We start from the raw sequence: 19,692 nt of genomic DNA, 5'->3' as shown, positions 1-19,692 counted from the left end.
CTGAAAATAGGCTTTACTGCCTGTTCACACACCATCTGTTGGCTTTTAGGAAAGGTATTAGGTATGACTTGCCAGATAGTCAATGAGTCTCCTGGCATCTGTCTACAATGCCTTTCTGAAGCCTGTTGCCCTATGTTTTTCCATCCTCCCCAAAACAGAAGGATATCAGGGCAGATCCTTGAAAAAATGTCACATTTGCATGGATAAATGTGTGTACATAACACAGGCCTAATGTTTATGGGACCTGCGTTAGCCGTGTCTATTTTAAAAAACAATTATTTTTGTTGGAAGTGAAATTAAAAATAAAAGGAGGACAGAGGTGATTTCTTAGTGGATTGTGACCACCCTCCCTCATTTCGAGCTCCCAAATGTCAAATTTTGGTTACAATCAGCTTGAAAAACTTATAACTGTACTGCTTCACAAACTTATGCACTTCATTTTGTAAATATGAATAAAACCCTGGTTAGTGTTAATATTTTTACATGTATCTGCTTTCACAGTTATGTGATGATTTGTGCAGGTTGCTACAGTTTAATACATTAGGATAGGAGCATTTTAGCTTCTATATCACCATACGATTTTTTAGTTATTTTTCCTCAAACCACTGTAGTTACATTGGCGCAACAACTTCCTATTTGATTTTTGATTTTATGTGGCTATCCTATGCCATCCACTAATAGGCAGCCCTGATACAAGCGGCACACAGAAATATCATTTCAGTATTGTGGCTTTCTCTGATGCATGCCGGGAATGCTATATTGCACTTTGCCAGTGTGCTCATTATTTTGCGATAAGCTCAGCTGTCAGTCTGGATTTTTGTTTCCTCTGTATTTTGTGAAGCTCTAAGAATATCTGGCAGCTCCAACCTGAGTGTTTGCATTGCACTTCAGCTACAGCAGACTTCACTTACTTCAACCCGAGACTTGTGTACAGGCTAGTGCTCTACAGCAGCCTACATCAGCTGTAACAAAATCATCACCTATTTAATTTCCACTGAAGCAAAGAGCAGCACACTGGAAGCTCTAATTGTTTTCTTTGATATCTGTTGAAACCTTTTTTTTTTTTTTTTTCTTCCCCAGTGGACTTTTAGTCACTCCTAGTTTCCCTAATAGTCTTCCAATACCTTTTTGCACCTTATAGTTGAGCTGATTGCTGGTGTCCCAGCTGTGTGATTGCTCACTGCTACACGTGTTGGGACAGCAGCACAGCCTCTGCGGCATGACATGAGCTCCTTCACCAGGCTTCAGCTCTGTCCTCGCTCTGAGCTGTGTTGTATCAGGCAGTCCATTGGAAGCAAGTGTCTGGGACATAATAGAATCAAATGTAATGTATGTAGGGTTAAGGCCAGTGGTAAGGAAATCTTTTTTTTTTTTTTTTGTATAGCTTTGAATTAGTGCAACTTTGTTTTCATCCACACTTGTGTGCAGCAAGGAAGAGTGGTGAGTGAAAGCCAGCTGGGTGAGAGCAGCAAGGCACTTAGCCCAGATTTGATTGCTCTTTTCACTGAAAAACATTGATCTCCACTTAGAAATGTTTTGAGGTGTCTGATCTGGTTTCTGTCGGTGTCCATGTCAAATAAAATTCATGCTAGAGTGAAAGCAGGAGTTTGGATCCATAATCTTCAATGGCTGGAGGACTGGGCACTGCAGCATGCTTCTCTGCACCAATGGTGAAGTTCCTATGATCCTGCTGAAGTCATTGATTCCTCAGATTAACACTGGGTCTATAATTCAGCACTGATGACAAGGGTTTTCTGGTTGCCTGTGTGCGCTCAGCCACATCACAGTGCCTCTGGAGAGGAGCGGGGCAAGGGGGCCCAGTACACGCCGGGGGGTACTCTTCTGTTAGCTGCTTACTCTGAGCACTTCTGGGATCACTAACTGCAGGTGCTGCTTTTGCAAGGAGTTACATTTGAGGTCTCGAAATCTGCATTTGCTGGCACTGTGATTTTCTGCTTGGCAAATGAAATCCACAACAAAATAGTCTCATGGAACTGCCAGGGTACCCGAAGGCAGATCCCCTTCGAGTTTGCCTCTGAGCATCTATGTTGCTGTGAAGTGCAAACGTACAGGCTCCCTGGAAAGGCTTTAGAGTAAAGCACACTTTTTTTCAACAGCACAGGGAGCTTACAGGCAGCCTGTGCTCCCTCCAGGTCTGCACTTCCCACCTCTGTGCTGTGGGCTGCAGCCCATCATCCGCAGCCTGCCAGAGAGTCTGCTCCTGAGGACTGTGACTTGACCAGCACTTACCATAAGGAGAACGGAAAGTGGGAGCAAGGAAAGAAGTAATGAGTGAGAGGAAGGGGAACTACAGTAAATCACTGTGTTTATAACTCCGCTTTGGTAAGTTTTTTTTACATGAGATACTCTAAAAAAATCTTAAGGCACTTGGATCACCTTAAAACACTTGAGATCAACATGACCTTTGGCTTTTTGGTTTTTGCTATTTTCATCTGCTGGGTGAGATGCGGAAATCCAGCTGATCTATAAGGTGATTTTTCAGTTGCCATGGCAACGTGTCTCTTTGATGTTCTCACTTTGGAGAGGCGATTGTCGCATGCTGGGATTTCATGTCTAGGGCAATACTCTTTGGTGGCAGAACGTCTTTGTTTCAGTACATAAATGCTACAACTCTGTTCTTCCTTTCCCAGCTTATGGAAACGTGGCTCAGCCTGAACATTCCCCTGTAAAAATACAGTTATTTGCATTTTTAAGTTGTAAGAACATTCCTTAAGTCTGGAGGTAAATGTTGATCCATTTTGATAGCTTGGGTGCAGCAACATATGGACGCTGTGAAGTTTCACCATTAAATGAAAATAAACTGAATCACTCCACCTTTGCTTCCATGTAGTTTGAACAAACTGAAGTATATCCTGACCTAGCGAGCTTTAAAAAAGAAAAAGTAATTTAAAAGTACTTCCTAGCTATAGTGTACATCTTACATATTAGATTTCTACAGATCTCCATGTGCTTTCAGTCAGTTCAGATTCAATTCCTATGTACTGTAAATTCCTAATTTTGATCAATACTTGCTTAAGGCCACAAATGGAATTTCTCCAGTTTCTTTTACCACCTTTAATTCCTTGTTTGTTTGTTTGCTTGTTTTCCAAACACCTTCCCCTTATCCCTAAGGTGAAGAAGAATCGAGCAGGAGCAGGCATCTTGGTTTCTGTTGGCTCAGTGCAGTCCGCAGCAGTGGGAACAGGCTGCGTACGGCTCTGGAGGTTTAGGAAAGCACATAGACATGAGATGGCCTAGAGTGATACAGCTTGGAGGTTTCACAGAATGGAGGGCTCCTCTTTTGGTAAAAGGGACCCTTTTCTGGTCATGTTCCTCATTTCAGTTGCATGTGACTTTCATTGCCTTTCTAACCTGCTTGGTTTCACTGAACTCATCTCACTTTTCTTTCCAAGTGGCTTCACAAAATGGTGCAGCAGCGGTGACACTTTGCACAACGCTTCTTCTTCTTCTTGGGATGGAAAATGGTCAGGATTGCTTCATCGAAGACAGTCTTAAGGCCTTTCTGTGTGAGCGCTGAGCACTCCAGGTAGCATTGTGCTCCGATCTGAAAGAGGAGAGAGAAGAAGTGAGCACCCACTGTTGGGAGAAGCAGAGTGATCTCATTCCAGCATCTTTGTATGTCCATGTGTCCTAACCATCAGAAAGGGAGGTGAGATTCTTGCTAGGTTTATATCTGGCTGCCTGTGGGATTGAAGGACAAACTCAGTGGTCATCCTGAGCAAGAGCAGGGATGATTAGGAACACCTGTATCTCACAGGGGGTTAAAGGAGCATGGAAATGCCCTGCAGGGCCCTCCAGAGATGGAGGGGGCTGCACCTGTGTCCTCCTGATGAACTTCTGGACCAGGGGCTTGGCTTCCCAACTGTGCAGTAGGGGGTCTTGAGGAGGTGCTGTCTTAATAGCATCTACCAAGTGTAGTCTAATTTGTCAGTGTGAAAAAGACCTGCTCTGTCTGTGTGTTGTTGCTACCAAGCATGGGGAAATGCAAGTTCCAGAGCGCTGGATCTCTGGCTGGGACGAACCAACAAACCCAGGGGAGCTTGCCTTGAATGAAAGACACCCAGTGGAAAGCTGTGATCGATCAAATTCCTGGGACCCCAGAGAAATGTGTTACCTCCTTAGCCAGCTTCACTCCATGCTCGTAGGTGAGTGGTTTCTCCTTCATGTAAAGCAGCCGAGCCAAAGTTTTGGGATCATCTCGAAGATCAATCTAGCAGAAAATACACAAACCCCATGCTCTGTAGCACCTTGCTGTAATTCTTGAAAGAGATATCTATAGATTTACAAACCCATCATGTCTTCTCAGCCTCACATGGTAATTAAAAATGAATTACATTTTTTTTTTCCTTTTATTTTTCTCTTTAAATTTTCTGTTTTACATGAACTAGTTCTCATTGGCCAGTTATCAGGGCACAGCTCAGGTGCAGTACAGGAAAGATGCATTTCTCAGTGGCTTTCACTATTCGTCTTGGAAGGGGTGGTAGAAGCCTGAGCCACGTTAGAAAGGGAGGCTGCTGTGATCCTGCACTGCATCACCTGTAAAACACCGTGACAGACCAGACACACACAGCTCTGGCTGGCTGACTTGAAACAAAATCCTTTATTTCCATGGAAAATATCAAAGTGAAATGTTCTGGCATTTCAGACCCATCCATTGCTAGAACATGTGTTCCAAAGGATAATACTAATATTTTAAAATTGGTGTTTTAGATTAGTCCAGTGTTTGAAACAGTTTGAAAACTAAGCCAGTGTTTGAATAACTGGACTTTGCTATGGCATGAAGATTTTGGTTTTGCCCAGAGTTTGATCTCTTTCTTTGATTTGGCTTAGGTTACTCTCCAATGTTTGGACATTTTCCAGGCTGTAGTATACCTGCTCCAAACCCATGTTTAAGGCATTTTCATTTGACTGATAGGTTCATAGGTTTTAAGGCTGAAATAGAGTGTTCTGATAATTCAGTCTAACATCCACTAAAGCACAAGAGGGACAATGAGTCAGTAATTATAGTGTTGATGTAAGGCATGAGGGAGGCTGTTTCCATCCCTTGTCTCCAAGTAAGTTGTTTGGCTAATTATTCCCTTTCTTTAAATTTAGTTTAAAGTTTAGCTTCAGCTTCCAACTATAGATTTTGATGTGTGTGTGTTGTGTTCTTTTTCCCCTGCCAGAAATCTTGTCTCCATATAGGTATTTATACATTGAGACCACATTAACATAGATGTGAATAAAGAGATAGGATGAGTTTTGCCAGTTGTGACTAGCACAAAAGGACATCTGCATTTTGGATTCTATTCTCAGTCCTTGAGTTTTCTTCTAATGCTGAAGGTTGCCTGACTTTCACAGAAGAAGTTAAATAGGAAGCCTTTCCAGAGAGCTCAGCCTCCACCCCCTGGCTCAGAGGTTGTGAGGACCCCTGCGACAGCTGGCAGTGCCCCAAAGAAGCATTACCTGTGTTCCTATGAGGACGTAAGGCACATTGGGCATGCAGACTTTCAGCTCGGGGACCCACTCCTCCTGGACGTTGTGGTACGAGGCAGGGTTCACCACCGAAAAGCAGATCAAGAACACGTCCGTGTTGGGGTATGACAGGGGCCTCAGCTGGTTGTAGTCCTCCTGCCAGGGGAGAGTGGGAAGTGTGTTATGGGATGGGGGATAACTGTGGATGGGGGCAGCCCTGGTTTACAGCCCTGGCTGTGAATTCCCTGCTGTGCTCTGCACACTTCAAGGGACAGCACGTTTCTGACTGGATTTAGTTTAAAGTCATCCTCCCTTTGACCCAACCAAGGGGAAGGAGAAGGTTTTTTTTTTTGTTGTTGTTGTTGTTTTTGTTTTCTGGAGCTGTTTGAAATCGGAATACTTCATCTGAGACCTCTGTCCTTCAGTGAGGATGCTCCCTTGGTGCACTGGGGAAGTCAGGTGATGGAGATAACCTGCTGCTTTCTTCAAGCCAGAGTGTTTGTTGAATGACCTGTCTCACCAGCGTCACAGAAAGGCTTGGTTTGAAGGATTTACATGGTAAGAGGAGGTGCTTGGATGTATCAGCCAAGACAGGCTGGGTACCAATGTACAGGGAATGTCAGGAAAGGAAAATCAGAAACACTGGTGGGACCACTGGAGACTGAGGCTATGAAGTTTGTTATGTTAGTGTGGGCTGATGCTCAGTGCCTGGCAAAGGCCTTTCCTGTGTGCTTTCAGTTTAATCACTGCAAATCAGCCTCCTGAAATAGCCACGTGGTGGCAGCAAGCCCTCGAGGAATCTTGATTCAAAATTTTTTTGGGAAAGAAATTGGCTAAAGGTAAGCGGTTTCCATATTCCAGACGTGTCTAATTAGAGGGGCTGGGACTTACTGTACCATTAAAATTACGAACTAAAAGCCACGAGTGCTCTGCCTAGCGGTGGCAGCTACAGAAGTGTGCATTTAACTGGAGTTTGCTTGTTCCTCCAGAGCCCCCAAAATATTATTTTTCAGGAGGAAAGGATATTCCTTATTCCTGATAAACCTTCCTGATTTGTGCTAGCAGCACAGAGCCCTGTATAAGCCATAAGGAGGGACAGCCACCTGTCACATAGCGGAGGTCAGGGCACACAAGAGCTCTTATGGATGTGCTAATGCACAAGCACAGATTTCATGAGTATGAGTTGACCCCATGCATCCCTGTCTCTAAGCTGCAAAAGCCTCCAGAGCACATCAGGTGAGGACCCTGTCTCTCTTCCTGCTCGCTCTGCTACAGGGGAAGGCTGCAAAACCTTGCAACAGACCTTTATGAAATAAAGCACATCAGGACCATTTCTCATTCAGAGACAGTTTGTTGTTGAAGTCAACCAATTAAATAATGTAAAAAAGGCACTGGATGTTTGCCTGGGTTCGGGGCATATCTGGAGGTGTTGCAGATAGCGATAGTGATGTTTGGGAAGGGATGTGAGTCTTCATGCACGTGGGCTGTAGCTGATCATTAATTCGTTTCGCTGGCTCATGCTTGCATTTTTCTGGCTGTTGTTTGGAGAATGCAGGGCTTCCAGCCACACTGCCTGGCTACTGGTTTGGCATGGAAAGGCCAGCGCCAGGCCTGGCCTTGCTCTTAGGTTCCTGTGGCTTGCTGTGCCCGAGAAAGTTCAGCAAAACTTGTATTTTATTTATTTATTTTTTACTTCCCCCCCCCCCCCACTGTTTTTTTTTTTTTTTAAATTGCTGTTGTTTTTGTTTGTTTATTTGATCCCCCTGCATACACTTACTGTCATTAAAGCATTCCACACCTGAGTCCAGCTTGTAGAAAAAAAAAAGAAATAGAAAAGTAATTTTTTTTTTTTCTTCCTAGGACTTTTGTGCCAGGGAAGCAGAAAACCAGATACCCCAGATCTGGGGTCCCTGCCAGCTCTCCCTCCAGGCTGACGGAGGGTCCTGCTGCAGGAGTACATTCTCCAATTGTTATTTCATTAGCATGTGTTTTATAGCATTGTAACGGCAAGTGCTATTTTTGGCTATGACTTCACACCAATGCCTTTGGAAAGCCACACAGCACAAGGAGAAGGAGGGAGGAAACAACCCAGATGATCTGTCGTTATAGCTTTAGCATGTGGGAAGCATCATCCCTCCAGCCTCCACGCAGATACAATCTAGTCATCGAGAAGTGATTCACACTCCAAGTTTTGACTAGATGGCCACGTCTGCTGGACCCAAGTCTGAGATGGAAACAATCCTGAGGAGCTGGAAATGTCGCCTGGAGGCAGGTGGTGCTCTGGCTAGTTTGAAGCAGGAGATGGCAAGATGACTGTGGAGGGACGGAGGGAGGGGTGAGGTTTGTCAGCCAAATGGATTTATGTTTTTTTTTGGCTCAGAAGGACAAATAAGAGGATGTGTTGCTGAGGAAATGGGTGGCAGGTGGAACTGTCAGCCCTTCAAAACACACAGAAATATTAAGGCACTGGGTAAAATCTGATTGAGATCTGAATATAACTCCAGTCTCATTTGCAGGGGCTTGCAGAGCTGCCAGATCATGACAGACAGTCTCAGAGCTCCACGTTTGTGAGTGCAGAAAAGAAAGTTGCACAAGCACTTCTCAAATTTCTGATGCAGGACAAGGACTTCGTTCTTATTTTGGGTCTGGCTTTCGGATTGTCTGTTTGCACCTTGAAAACAGAAGGGGTGAGTGGACTGTAACTAGCATGGAGCTAGGCATGAAGTGACCTCTGCTGCCTACAGACACATGATAGGAATAAAACAATGCGAAACGCAGAGCATAAAGTCCTGAGCTCTGCTGAGTACAGCTTTTTCTGGAAGTGATAGTCTGTTGTGATGCAGTTTTTGACCTCTGCATACTGCTGTGAAGTACAGCCTGTAACGAGTGGCCTTTGGCTGACAGGAGAGTCTCCTTCTGCATGGTTTATGAATTTCATAGCAGTCGTGGACAAAAACATGCAGATAAGGAGTGCTCCTGAATGCAGAGCCCAGCACCCTGAGCTGCTCTGTCCCAGTTGCAACCTCCCATATCTGCTTTCCTCTCCTGCTGCCTCCAGTGACAGCTCTGACAGGAGGAGCTGGTGGACATTCCCTGTCTGGGAAGGACCCATGACCCCCTCCCTCTCTCCCTTGCTGGCATTTTGGAGGTAGGAGATGAAAATTTCATTGTGAGCATGTGGTGCTCCTGGTACCTTCCCTTGCCCTTCTCCTGGCAGAGCAAGGCAGTGAGAAATTCTGCCCCCATATATCCAGGGGGTGAACGCAGCCCCCAGACCAGGGCTCTTCTTCAACCTCACAGTGCACCCATGCTGCACCACAGCACAGGCAGTGGAAGCAGTAAAAACATCACATCTGCAAGTTAGCAGGGGGTACAGGCTCTCCTGTAATGGACATCCTTGGCCTGGGTGTTGGGATGCGGGGATGGGTGCCGAGCTGCCTGGGTTAACATTTAAAAAGTTGATAGCTGGTGACCAATAGCCTGGTGCTATGTTATGTTAGTTTTCTGGTGTTGGAAACTGTAATTCTTCTCTGTATCTCCAATGCCACCATGTGGTAAGTGGAAGAAAATACTGACTTTTGCAAAACGCTGTACCTGCTGTAGGGGATAGGTATATGGGAGGCTGAACAGCCTCATCAGGCTTTGTTTTTTGCCTAGACAAAATTCCATCTTGGGGATGTGTGTATGTTTTACTGCTGAACCAGAACGAAACCTACGTGTAAAATAATAAAAAGTAGGTCAGCAGTTCAACCATTACAGCTTTACATTTTTAATATATATTGTTAATGTTGAAATAAATTTTAACAAATTTAAATTATTAATATCTGTTAAGCAGGCAAATATTTGTTAAACAAGCAAACAAAAAACACAAAAGCACAACAGCACAAGCAGCAAAACCCAATATGCGACAGTAACAAACAAATCATGGGACAGGAAACATAGATGATCTGTAGTAGTTTACCTGCCCTGCAGTGTCGTAAAGTCCCAGCAAGTGCTGCTGTCCTCCCACAGTCACAGTTACTGAAAGAGAGAAGCAGAGAGATGCTGTTTATGCACAAGGCAGTGGACTCGGTTTTGTGACCTTTTAATCCTAAAATGCCCATACACCCCTGTGGTAGACATTGATGTGTGTCTTGCGGTATGCACCCTAAACCAAACGTATAGATTCAACCCAAATCGAAGGGCACCTAAAGTCACAACTAAAGCAAATGCTTTTGCAAAATTATTTGCTGCTGTGTCTGCAGCCACCAGATGATGCCCCCATGGTGCTAGGACTTAAAAGCAAAGGATTCACCTCACTGCTGTGTGTGTTTGGTAGGTTTGTCATGGTTTGTTCAAAGTGGTTTTTATTCTTTTGTTCATTCCAGGCTGTGACGCAGTGAAGCATTCAGAAAGGGGTGATGCTCAGTTGGTTTTGGAGGTGCAATGCCTGTCCTGTGTCATGCAATTACAGTTAAAATGTTAGTGCTTAACATGGAGATGTGTGATGGATGCTTTGAAGGACAGAGAGGAAGAGGAGCACTAATGTTTGCAGGGATGTTGAACAGATTCTGTTGCAGTTGAAGAGAAGCATGGCTTGGTTTAGTGATCACCCTCAGGATGTTTACTCCTTCAGCTGAAATCATGTTGGACTTCATTCTGAGCCCATCAGCATGGATGAAAATGTTTTGTTATTGCTTCTGAATGAACCCTGTTATTAGCTGATCTCTGTAATCAGGGTTATTTTGTGTCACGGGTATGATATGTATTAATGACCATTGAATCTTTAACCAGTTAACCAGTTAAACAGTGAATCTCCTTAAGTCGTTACTACTCAACAGGAAAGAAGGGGGGAATCTGGTTCCACCCATTAACCAGTGGAAGATGTTAAACATTCATTAGGAAAGTTGCTCAAAATAATGTTACTCTCACAGCCCATGGACTGTTACTTGTTTTAAAGCATGAGGAACATAGAGTTACAACTTAGGGGAGGCCAAGACTGGCATCATTGTCTGATCACAACTTAATGTGGGCTAGGAAAGATTTGTAGTTACTTTTGCCAAAGAGGAGGTTTGAAAATGTCAGATTTTTTTTTTTTTTTAATTATTATTTTTTTTTTAAGTGGTGAGAGCTTTGTAAGAGAAAAGCACCTACCAGTTTTTAGAATGTAATAGCTCCTAGACTGGCAAACAAAGTCCTGCTTGAAATCTCCTAGACTTGAAGTCTCTGTCAGTGTGTGTCGGACAGACCGATTATTCAGCAGCTTTACTTGCTTGCAAAGCGATGCGGTAATTTTGCAAGCACATATACAGAGCAAAACTGACATCCTGAACGTACAAAGGCTCAGCAAGGACCAGACTTGCTGATGAGAGCACAACAGGCCACTATGGGGTCTGCCTTGTAATTGGAAAGAGGAGAACGAGAAGATAGAAAAGGGTCCAAGAATTCTCCTTCAGCTCCTTGCTTTGTGAGGTTGCTTGTATGCAGTGCAACTCCTATTGGGAACTTGAAACTGGTCTAGGTGTTGACCATGGAGCTACCACAAATGCATGAGGGCATGAGGTCCATGCCATGGGTGGAAGAGCCCAGGACTGTAATTTTTGGTGGTGTTTAGGACTGCAAGCGAGCGTCAGTCGCACTGTCAGTCCTTGGTTGAATTTGTATGGAGTCTGCAGACCACCTCCAAAGCACCTCCATGTACCAAAGCCCACCTCCACATTCATGTGGCAGCTGTGTGGAGGTGCAGGTGGCCTAATGTTACCAGCTTTGTTTCTGATGCTGGCTAGCCCTGAACATAGGCAGAGTGAGCTGGGTTCTGCTTGCAGATCAACTCAGATCTTCAGTGTTTTAAACACTGAGAAGTTACACTGAAATTCACTCAGGCTGATGTGAAGTTTTGCTGGCCCATCTCTTGATGCCTTCTGACCAACAGAGCTACACTGGCAAAAAGCCCCAGTGCAGATGCAAATTGCTCCCTTGCTGCAGGAGTTGCTATGGCTTGGAGACTAACCCTTTGGATAGCAGTCCAAGACATCTCTGATACGTGGCATATCCATAAGGATGTGCTGCAACGGTTCCTAGGTTATTTTCTGTGCTTTGTGGTCCATGAAATCATGGTGAATATTTCACAGTGGGTCTGTGGAGTCACACTGAACAGTTGCTGATAGTTTGCACACCTTCGTTTGGCTCTTGGTGGTATTCTGGAATGGCTGAGGTGGAATTAAGAGGTCACTACTTTTCACCTACACAAGGGCTAAGAAATTTCAGAAAAATACACCACAAGTCTACCCAGCTTGCACATCATTTTTAATTCTCTTTAGAGCATCCTGCTGTGAATTTCTAGATGGCAACACACATTTCTTTTTCCTTTTTTCCCCATTCATCTTTGTATTTTTTTCTTGTTCCTTGTTCTAATCTATCTCATCACTGAAGGATATCCCACCTATGCACATCACCTCTCTAAGTTCACAGCTACGACCCCAGCAGAACAGTTTTGCTATCATAACTTCAGCAACAGCAAACTACTGTATTTGGATCCCTGGCTCCAAATGCAGAGGTGACCAAATGGCCCACACTGACAATTCAAGTAATTTCTGGCTCTTGCAACAGTGTTGTCTAGATTAACATATTAGTGCTGAAATTTCTACCACAGCAAAACGGATGCCAAAATAAATGGGTTTTGCCTGTGAAAGCATCATGGTATTATTATACTAAAAGTTTATCTGTCTGTCTTTGTCAGGCAGAAGACCATTCAGCATGTCCACTCGGTAGGTCATATTTATTAGCTGAGATTTTTCTGCTAGAGCCGTAGGTCTTGCTTTTGGCTTTATCTTGGTTTACTCTTACTTACCCTGTCACTATCGTTTCCTGTTCTCCAGTGGCCAGGCCTATAGGAAGCCAACAGTGAATTCTTTTGCGGTCATGGGGGTAACATGGGCTCATTTACAGGCTTGTGATCTAAGTTTTATGAGTAGTCTTGGAGTAACCCAATAAATATGAACTCTTCTCGCCATTTACCGGCTGTTCTGATTTAAACAGATTGATGAATCAGAGTGTATATTCTTAGGATTGCAAACCTGGAAGACAATCTTACAGCATTTTGGTTGTATTGCACTTAAATGGCATGGCCTTTAACAGCAAGTACAGTGGGGTCAGCAATAAAACATGGCCAAATACTTCAGCAGCCCTGGTTCTGCTTTAGCTCCAGTTTGTGTGGTGTCAGACTACACAACAGTGCAGACATTTTCCTCCTTTCACTTGGTGGTTTTAACCAAGTGCAGGATGGGCAAAACAATGCTTTAAAAATGTTTGTTGAATCATAACTTGGCTAGGTATTGCTTACTGGAGTTTGAGTGGCAATTTTGGGTCACCTCCAGGGCTTTGTTGCAGGTCTGTACCTGTTTTTTTTGTTTTGTTTTGTTTTGTTTTGCTAATGGGCCTAAACAGGCTGTCCTGCTTGGAGGCCACAGCAGAAAGGTAGTGCTAGATGGAGTTGCTGGGCTGGGTCTGGTGTGTGGACACTGAACTGGTCTGAGTTTGGAAGCTCTGTTTTTAAGTAAGTGATCTGTTTGGGGATAACCTGACCCTCTTTTTCAATGTTCTTGTGGCCTGTGTTTCTCCAGATTCACCTGTCAATTGTCAGTCTTTACCAAGCTCTTTCCCTGTTGTGTTTCATTTCCTTGCAGCAAAGCTCTTGCTACTTTGTGGGACTGAATCATGCCTTTGGAAGAACCCTTCAGCAATGCTCATGGTCTGCGCTGATGTAAATGGTCTGCAACCCTTCCAGAATCTCTTCTGCTTGATTAATGGCATGAAGTAACAAGTAAGTCTCTGGTATGACACCAAACTAGGATACAGTAGTTCAGATGCCCTTTGCTTAGGTACAGGGAAGTGGACATGCACATCACGAGGAATTTTTCCATGCCTTTGAAATGCTTGCAGAATCAAAGGGTTGTGAAACCAGTAGTCAGCATATATGCCATAGTTTAGGCAATGTCTAATGTGATAGCACATGGGAGAAGTCATCTATTTATTCTAGTGCCTTACTGCCAACAAATTAAGGTCCAGCTGCTTTGGAGAGAGATGCCAGGAGCCTGACAGCAAGCAGAGACAGCAGTACCTGTATGGTACTGCTGGATGGAAAGACTTTCTCATTTTTTGGGGCAAATTATTCTGTCAAGCCTTGAATGGTCATAGGAGCCACCTTATGCCCTTGTTTTCAAGCTTTGACATTTAAATTTGTGTATTTTTCTGTTTACTATGATCATATGTACCAGATGCATGTTACTTTACATAGACTAATGGACATCAGTATAACAACTACAATTCAGGTTGACCTGCTGGAAGTAGAAATGCCCCAGTGTTTTTTTCCAGCTGGGAAAGAGGGTAAAAATCAGTAAGATGGAAGAGCAGAAGTGCAGGTTTTTGTCAGCTGCAGTGGAATTTAGATGGAAGTTTTGAGTTCTTACTGTTTTAAGGGATGGGTAAACTCTTGACCAAAATTTTCATTTCTGGATAGAGATGTCTTCACAATGTATGCCTTACAGATTTCCTTTCACTTCCAAAGGCCCTTGTTCATGGAGGCCTTGCTCAAGAGGAAACAATACTGTCAACTTCAGCTTGTGCCCAGTTTCAGAATGCTACTGTAAACCAAACTTCTTTGTAAGTTGTCTTCTTATTTTAATTCATAATCCCTAAATTGGGGTCTTTATGGCTGAAATGTGAGGATCTTTCATGCTCCACTTAGGGTTCGAAACCCAAACATGCCTCAAAGACGTTTAGGTCTCTAATTCCCTTTGTTTCCCACACCTAAGTAGCCACTGGGACTACATGTTCCAGGCTTTAAAAAATAGCATTTTGGATATTCAACAAGAATACAAAGTCATTGTGGGTAGTGTGTCAGGTGCATTCATGAATCAAGGAGTAATGCTTTTAAAATAAAAAATAGTAGATTAGATCAGATATTAGGAAGAAATTCTTTACTGTGAGGGTGGCGAGGCCGTGGCACAGGCTGCCCAGAGAAGCTGTGGATGCCCCATCCTTGGAAGTGTTCAAGGTCAGGCTGGATGGGGTTTTGAGCAATGTGGTCTAGTGGGAGGTGTCCCTGCCCATGGCAGGAGGGTTAGAACTATATGATCTTTAAGGTCTCTTCCAACCCAAACCCTTCTGTGATTCTATGAACACACTCATGGCAGATGAGAAGCAGTGTTACAAGACCCCTGGCTCACCCTGGGCCTGCAAGTGCCCCATGACTCAAGCCTGGGTCATTCTCTGCTCCCACATGTGTGCATTGTCTCCGGGAAATCAAGTCACACGTTGCTCGTGGCATGTTCCCTAATTTCCTCCTTTGTGACAAACAAGATCTGATTACGGGAAAACTGATTTCTACTCAAACTTATTCTGCAGCTTGAGTATATTCTTTCTGAAAGGAAAGCCAAAAGCATGCTGTTTTGCCCTGTAATTGGCCTAAATACTGTACTTTAGATGTAAATTGTACTAAATGCCTTTCTTTAATTACTCCTGTAATCATCTACTACCGGCTTGTACAGGCCTTTGCTAGCCAGCATTTTTCAAAAGAAGGGCTCTGAGTAAACCTCACCATTTGCTGTCACCTCATCAATGGATGAGATCTATGTTCTGCTGAGCAAAGATGTTTGCCCATCTGATATTTACAATATCTGAAAAACATTTCCAGTCTGCTCCCTGAGGTGAGAACACAGAGAGGCCTCCAGGGCCAGGATTCAGCTGATTTTACTCAGTGGAGCTGTTGGTCTAATGAGGTGGTGAAGAATTTGCTTTGTCTGTAGGCCACAGACATTTAGTGATTTTAAAGCCAGATAGAATTCATAGAATCATTTTTTCTGCTCTAAATAGCTTATCTAGTGTCTTCCTACAAGGCATATTTTCTTGTTCTTAGATCATTCCTGTAGCTCTATTCCAAATACTTTTTTTCAAGCAGTCACTAGGATGAGACAGTGTGGTCTAGCAAGAGTTTTACTAACGATCTAGTCAGCAGTAACATGACTTTCCCATTTCTACCTGTCATTCCTCAACTGCTGACATAAAGCTTGCATTGGTTGATTGTTCTCATTTTCTCATTATTTAAGTCTTGCAGTAGTTTTTTTTTTTTCTTTTTTTCTTTTCTTAAGGCCAAAGTCAAGTTATTCCTGGCTTTTCAGTATTTAGTATTTTTATTACTATTTAGTATTTTTAAGTCTGCAATTGCATGGAAAACCTGGAGACTATGACTCAAATGCCCTCTGAAGCTTCACAAGGTGGGAGGCAAATAGCCATGTGGAGTCCTTCAAAGTTCTAGTGGTATGGAAGTCAACGTTACAGATTTCTGAAAGTCTGGGTTTGACTATGCAGAGACAAGCTTTGTCAGCAGGATGTTTCAGGTTCTTCTGGAAGCATCTGAGATGCAATATCTAAACATTTTTCAAAGTTCCCTTTCCAGGCAACTCTAAACTGCCTCTAGGGATTGCTCTTCCCCTTGGGCTCTAATTTGTCTCATCTCCACCATGATTAGGGTTGAGCAAAGACAGGCAGAAGGATATGTGCAACAAGCATCCCCCCTCCTTGAATGCTGTCTGCATCAGTTTTAGGACTCCAGTAGAATTAGTGGGAAAATGCCCAACCCTGACCTCCATTGCAGCTGCACTGGGAAAGCAGTCCAGCACCGAGTAACAGCTCTATTGTCCCATTCTGCAACAGGAATGGATTCATCCATACAGAGCCATCCCACAAAAAGATTTATGATTTACTTCATTTTGTTGTTTTTATTTTATCATCTTGCGAAGAAAGAGGCCATAGATTAATAACGTGCCCACAGCTCTCCACAGCTGTGTATTTGCTGTGCAGAGACAGCTAACAGAAGAGAGGTACCGGTCCACCAATCACTTTTATTAAGAATCATAGAATTATAGAATGAATTCAAACAGCTGATATGAGGTGCTGCAAATCTTCTAAAGTGCATTGAGATGATAGATTTCAGTGTTAGCCAACCTACATGACAAAGAACACAAAAGCAGTGGAAGTGGATTAGGAAGATCAAGCAGAGTGATTCTGGTCCAGAAATGGTTGAAATAAAATGGAAGTTCCCAACGCTTTTAGAACAAGCACAACACTAAAACATGAGCCAGCTTCTTCCCAGTCTGGGACATTACTTATTTATAGACATCATGAATGAAGTTGATTTATCGGAATCATTGACCTCATTGTTTGTAAAATCAGCACTGGAGGATTTCCCCTCTTCTCAGTAAGTTATTGCTCTGCTAATCAATCTTTGAACAAATTCAGCTTTGCCAATAGCAGAATCCAAGGGGCTTTGGAGTCTCTGCAAGAAAAGCTGTGCCCAGTTCCTCCAGTAATACAGTCCTAAGGGAGCTGTTGGGACCTCAGTGTTGTGCAAAGCTGTGTTAGATGGAAAAGACTACCATGATTGTAGTGTTTTGGGAACTGAGGAACAACTGACATCGTGTCTGAGAGTGTTTTGATAGGTTTCATTCTGTCTAAATATAGGGCTCTGCACTGCAGCAGACTGGTAGATGCTTCCTGAGTAGTTCAGCTCCCTGTGCATCATCAGCTGTCCACATGGAAGGCAGTTCTGCTCCTGAGTTGTGAACTAGTAATAACTGCTTAAGTTATTACTTAATGCACTAAATTTGCAGGCAAGCAGACTTCGTTGTGTGCACTTCGGTGATACTGTAGTTAAGGGTCTTTTTACTCTTTACTTAAAGTAATAGCTCTAAATCCAAACAAATGTTAGACAGAGGAACAATGTAGCATTAAGTAGTATAAATAGAAAGAACCTGAACATATTATTAAAAATACTATGATCACTCCTAAACAATGAAGAATACTAGATGTCATCTTAACCCTGATGGAGGGGAAGTGCCCTTCATGATATCATGCGGTTTTTGTGGCATTGAGACGAGTGAAAGAACAAAACTTTGGCTGTGACTGCAGTGTGAGCCTATCCAAAAAATGAAAGGCAGAATGTAGATTATTATCTATATCTGTATTTTTAGCTCTATGAAATATTTTTAAAGTTTCCATTACCATAGCACTGTGTCTAGGAATACATGTTTTGCTGGAGCTGGGGTTATGGCTCAAGTCAATAGCAGAGGCTATTGTAGTAGAGCTCTGAGATAATTAAGAGTTACTGATAATTGGAACAATCTTATTAGTATTCTAGCTGTCTGTGCTGACCTGTCTTGGAGAAGACCAGATGCCATGGCATTTTCATTTATTTTAACACAGATGAAGTCAGTCAAGACTCTTTAAATCAGCTCTTTATTGAAACCTAATTCTGCAACGGATGTATTTGGAGTCTCTTAACAGTGATGCTGAGAGCATGGTAAGTAGAGCAAGGAGTGTGAATTTTTCTCCAAAGAGAGAAGGTGGGAACAAAGGGAGTGTTTGAGTGTTTGCTGAGTTCCTCTCTCCTGTCTGTGTATGGCAAAAGTCATTTCTCTAACTGCAATTGAGTGCAGCGGAAAAGACTATCTCTAAAGTTATGACAAGTATCTGGTTATCAAGGGAACATGAGACTTGATAAATCGCATTGGAATAAATGGAAGATTAGTGGCAAAATGAGACAAATCTCACTGAAATGTGCGCAGGCAATTCACAGGTTGTTTCACAAAATAATTCCAGAGGCTGTCTGCACGGTTGGTGGAATCAAGGCAGCTCTCTACTGCTTCTCTCCTTGCACTGCTTGAGGGTCAGAGCCAGATTTATTTATTTATTTTGCCTGAGAGGGAGAGAAAAGCAGTCTGGAGAGACAAAGCTCGCTAATAGCATCATCTGTTAGACACTGCTGTCTCCCTAAAAACAGTGATGATCTGCCATTGTCTCTCCTAGATGGCAGCAGGAGCTGAGCTAATGCTGATGGAAGGGCACAAAATCCAGAGATCCCAGGTGCTTGCTAAGAGGGACTTCAGCAAAGGCATTTTAATCCTCACCAGTGGGTTGCATTATTTGAGGACTGAGGCTGACAAGTTGGGGATCTTTCATTTCTAGGAGTGCTGAAGAGTTCCTGGTTAAGAATGGCCAAGGAGCATCTTGGTGTGTGCTGGCCAAGCTGGTTCTCAGGGCCACCCCAAATTAATCAGCATTAGTAATTGTGGTAGAACAGCCAAGGAATTAAGTGCATGGAGCTGTATTTCCCAGAACAGCCTGATATCAGGGGAAATATGACTGACGTGCAGGAATACAAACCGGGAAGCAATCACCAGCTTGGCTGCTGTCTGTGCAGAGAGCCTGGGTCTCCTGTTGCTTACATGCAGGTGCCAGGGAAGCTGAGCAGATCTGCCTTGAGCTGGCTGCAGTACCTGATGCAAAGATGTGGGTTGTGATGGGCTGAGGTGTGTTTGGATTCTGAATTTGGGCACAGAGCCACATGGATGTCCCCAAGGCATCGCCACGTGCGTTTGAGCAAGTCCCCCACCATCAGACCTGTTCTGCTCAGCGAGCAAAGAGGTGCCTCAGGCATCAATTCAGGTTATGGCAGCATAATTAAAAACAGCATCTTTGGTGCTTGAAAATCAAGTACCTAATTCTGAGACTTTGGAGGGCCATGACAAAATTGCTGCTTTATATTCCCAGCAACAAGGTTGGGAAACAAAAATTGTGCTTAGCTTCAGGTACCAAACTTCAGCTGCTGTTTGCCTGCAGCTTGCTAAGATCAGCCAAACATTTGTCCAGAAGTTCTAAACACACATGACTGAGGAAGCAGAAATGTTAAACACCATAAGCAGAAATCTCGGAAATATTTAAACTTTACGATAGGAAAACCTGAAGTTAGAAGTTTTTTTTTTTTTTTTTTTTTTTTTTTCCTCCTCTCCCTTGGCTAGCATGGAGGTTTTAAACATTGGTAATGCTTTCTCTATATCCTGCTGAGATGTCTTCCACTTTCTTCTCAGTGTGGCAGCCGCTGCGGACAATGAACTGATTGTCATGTTGGAAAAACAACAGATGCAGATGGATGAAATGCCTGGTCTTAACCCTCTGCATGTTTGTGTGTGCATACATGAGAGAAGATGGGTGCAAACCTGAGCCTATGAGGTCCTTGGCCTTTATTTGAGTGTGATTGCACTCACATGAAGCGGAACATGGGACAAAGTGAGATCCAGCCCCCATAACCTCAGAAGGGTACTTCCCACCCTCGCGTGTCTGTGGGATGTTTGGTGGCCTTTTCAGTGCAGGCTGGGTCTTGCAGGACCCAGCTGTGTAGTG

At 43.5% G+C, this 19,692-nt stretch overlaps 1 protein-coding gene across 1 annotated transcript in view; it reads right to left on the bottom strand.

Moving 5' to 3' along the window:
- Positions 1 to 1,042: 1,042 nt before the first annotated feature.
- The window catches only part of RHOJ (ras homolog family member J), a 49,895-nt gene continuing 31,245 nt past the window's right edge, over positions 1,043 to 19,692 (bottom strand). The window contains exons 2-5 of the mRNA XM_032189390.1: positions 9,437 to 9,495; positions 5,467 to 5,631; positions 4,136 to 4,231; positions 1,043 to 3,565 (exon numbers count right to left, since the gene is read on the bottom strand). Of these exons, the coding sequence (XP_032045281.1) occupies positions 3,419 to 3,565; positions 4,136 to 4,231; positions 5,467 to 5,631; positions 9,437 to 9,495 (467 nt within the window). The 3' untranslated portion in view covers positions 1,043 to 3,418. The remainder of the gene's footprint in view (positions 3,566 to 4,135; positions 4,232 to 5,466; positions 5,632 to 9,436; positions 9,496 to 19,692) is intronic.

The sequence above is a fragment of the Aythya fuligula genome, chromosome 5 (genome assembly GCF_009819795.1).
Source record: "Aythya fuligula isolate bAytFul2 chromosome 5, bAytFul2.pri, whole genome shotgun sequence".
Classification (NCBI taxonomy): Eukaryota; Metazoa; Chordata; class Aves; order Anseriformes; family Anatidae; genus Aythya; species Aythya fuligula.
The sequence above is the reverse complement of the archived record's forward strand: the minus strand, read 5'-3'. Positions and strand labels throughout refer to the sequence as shown.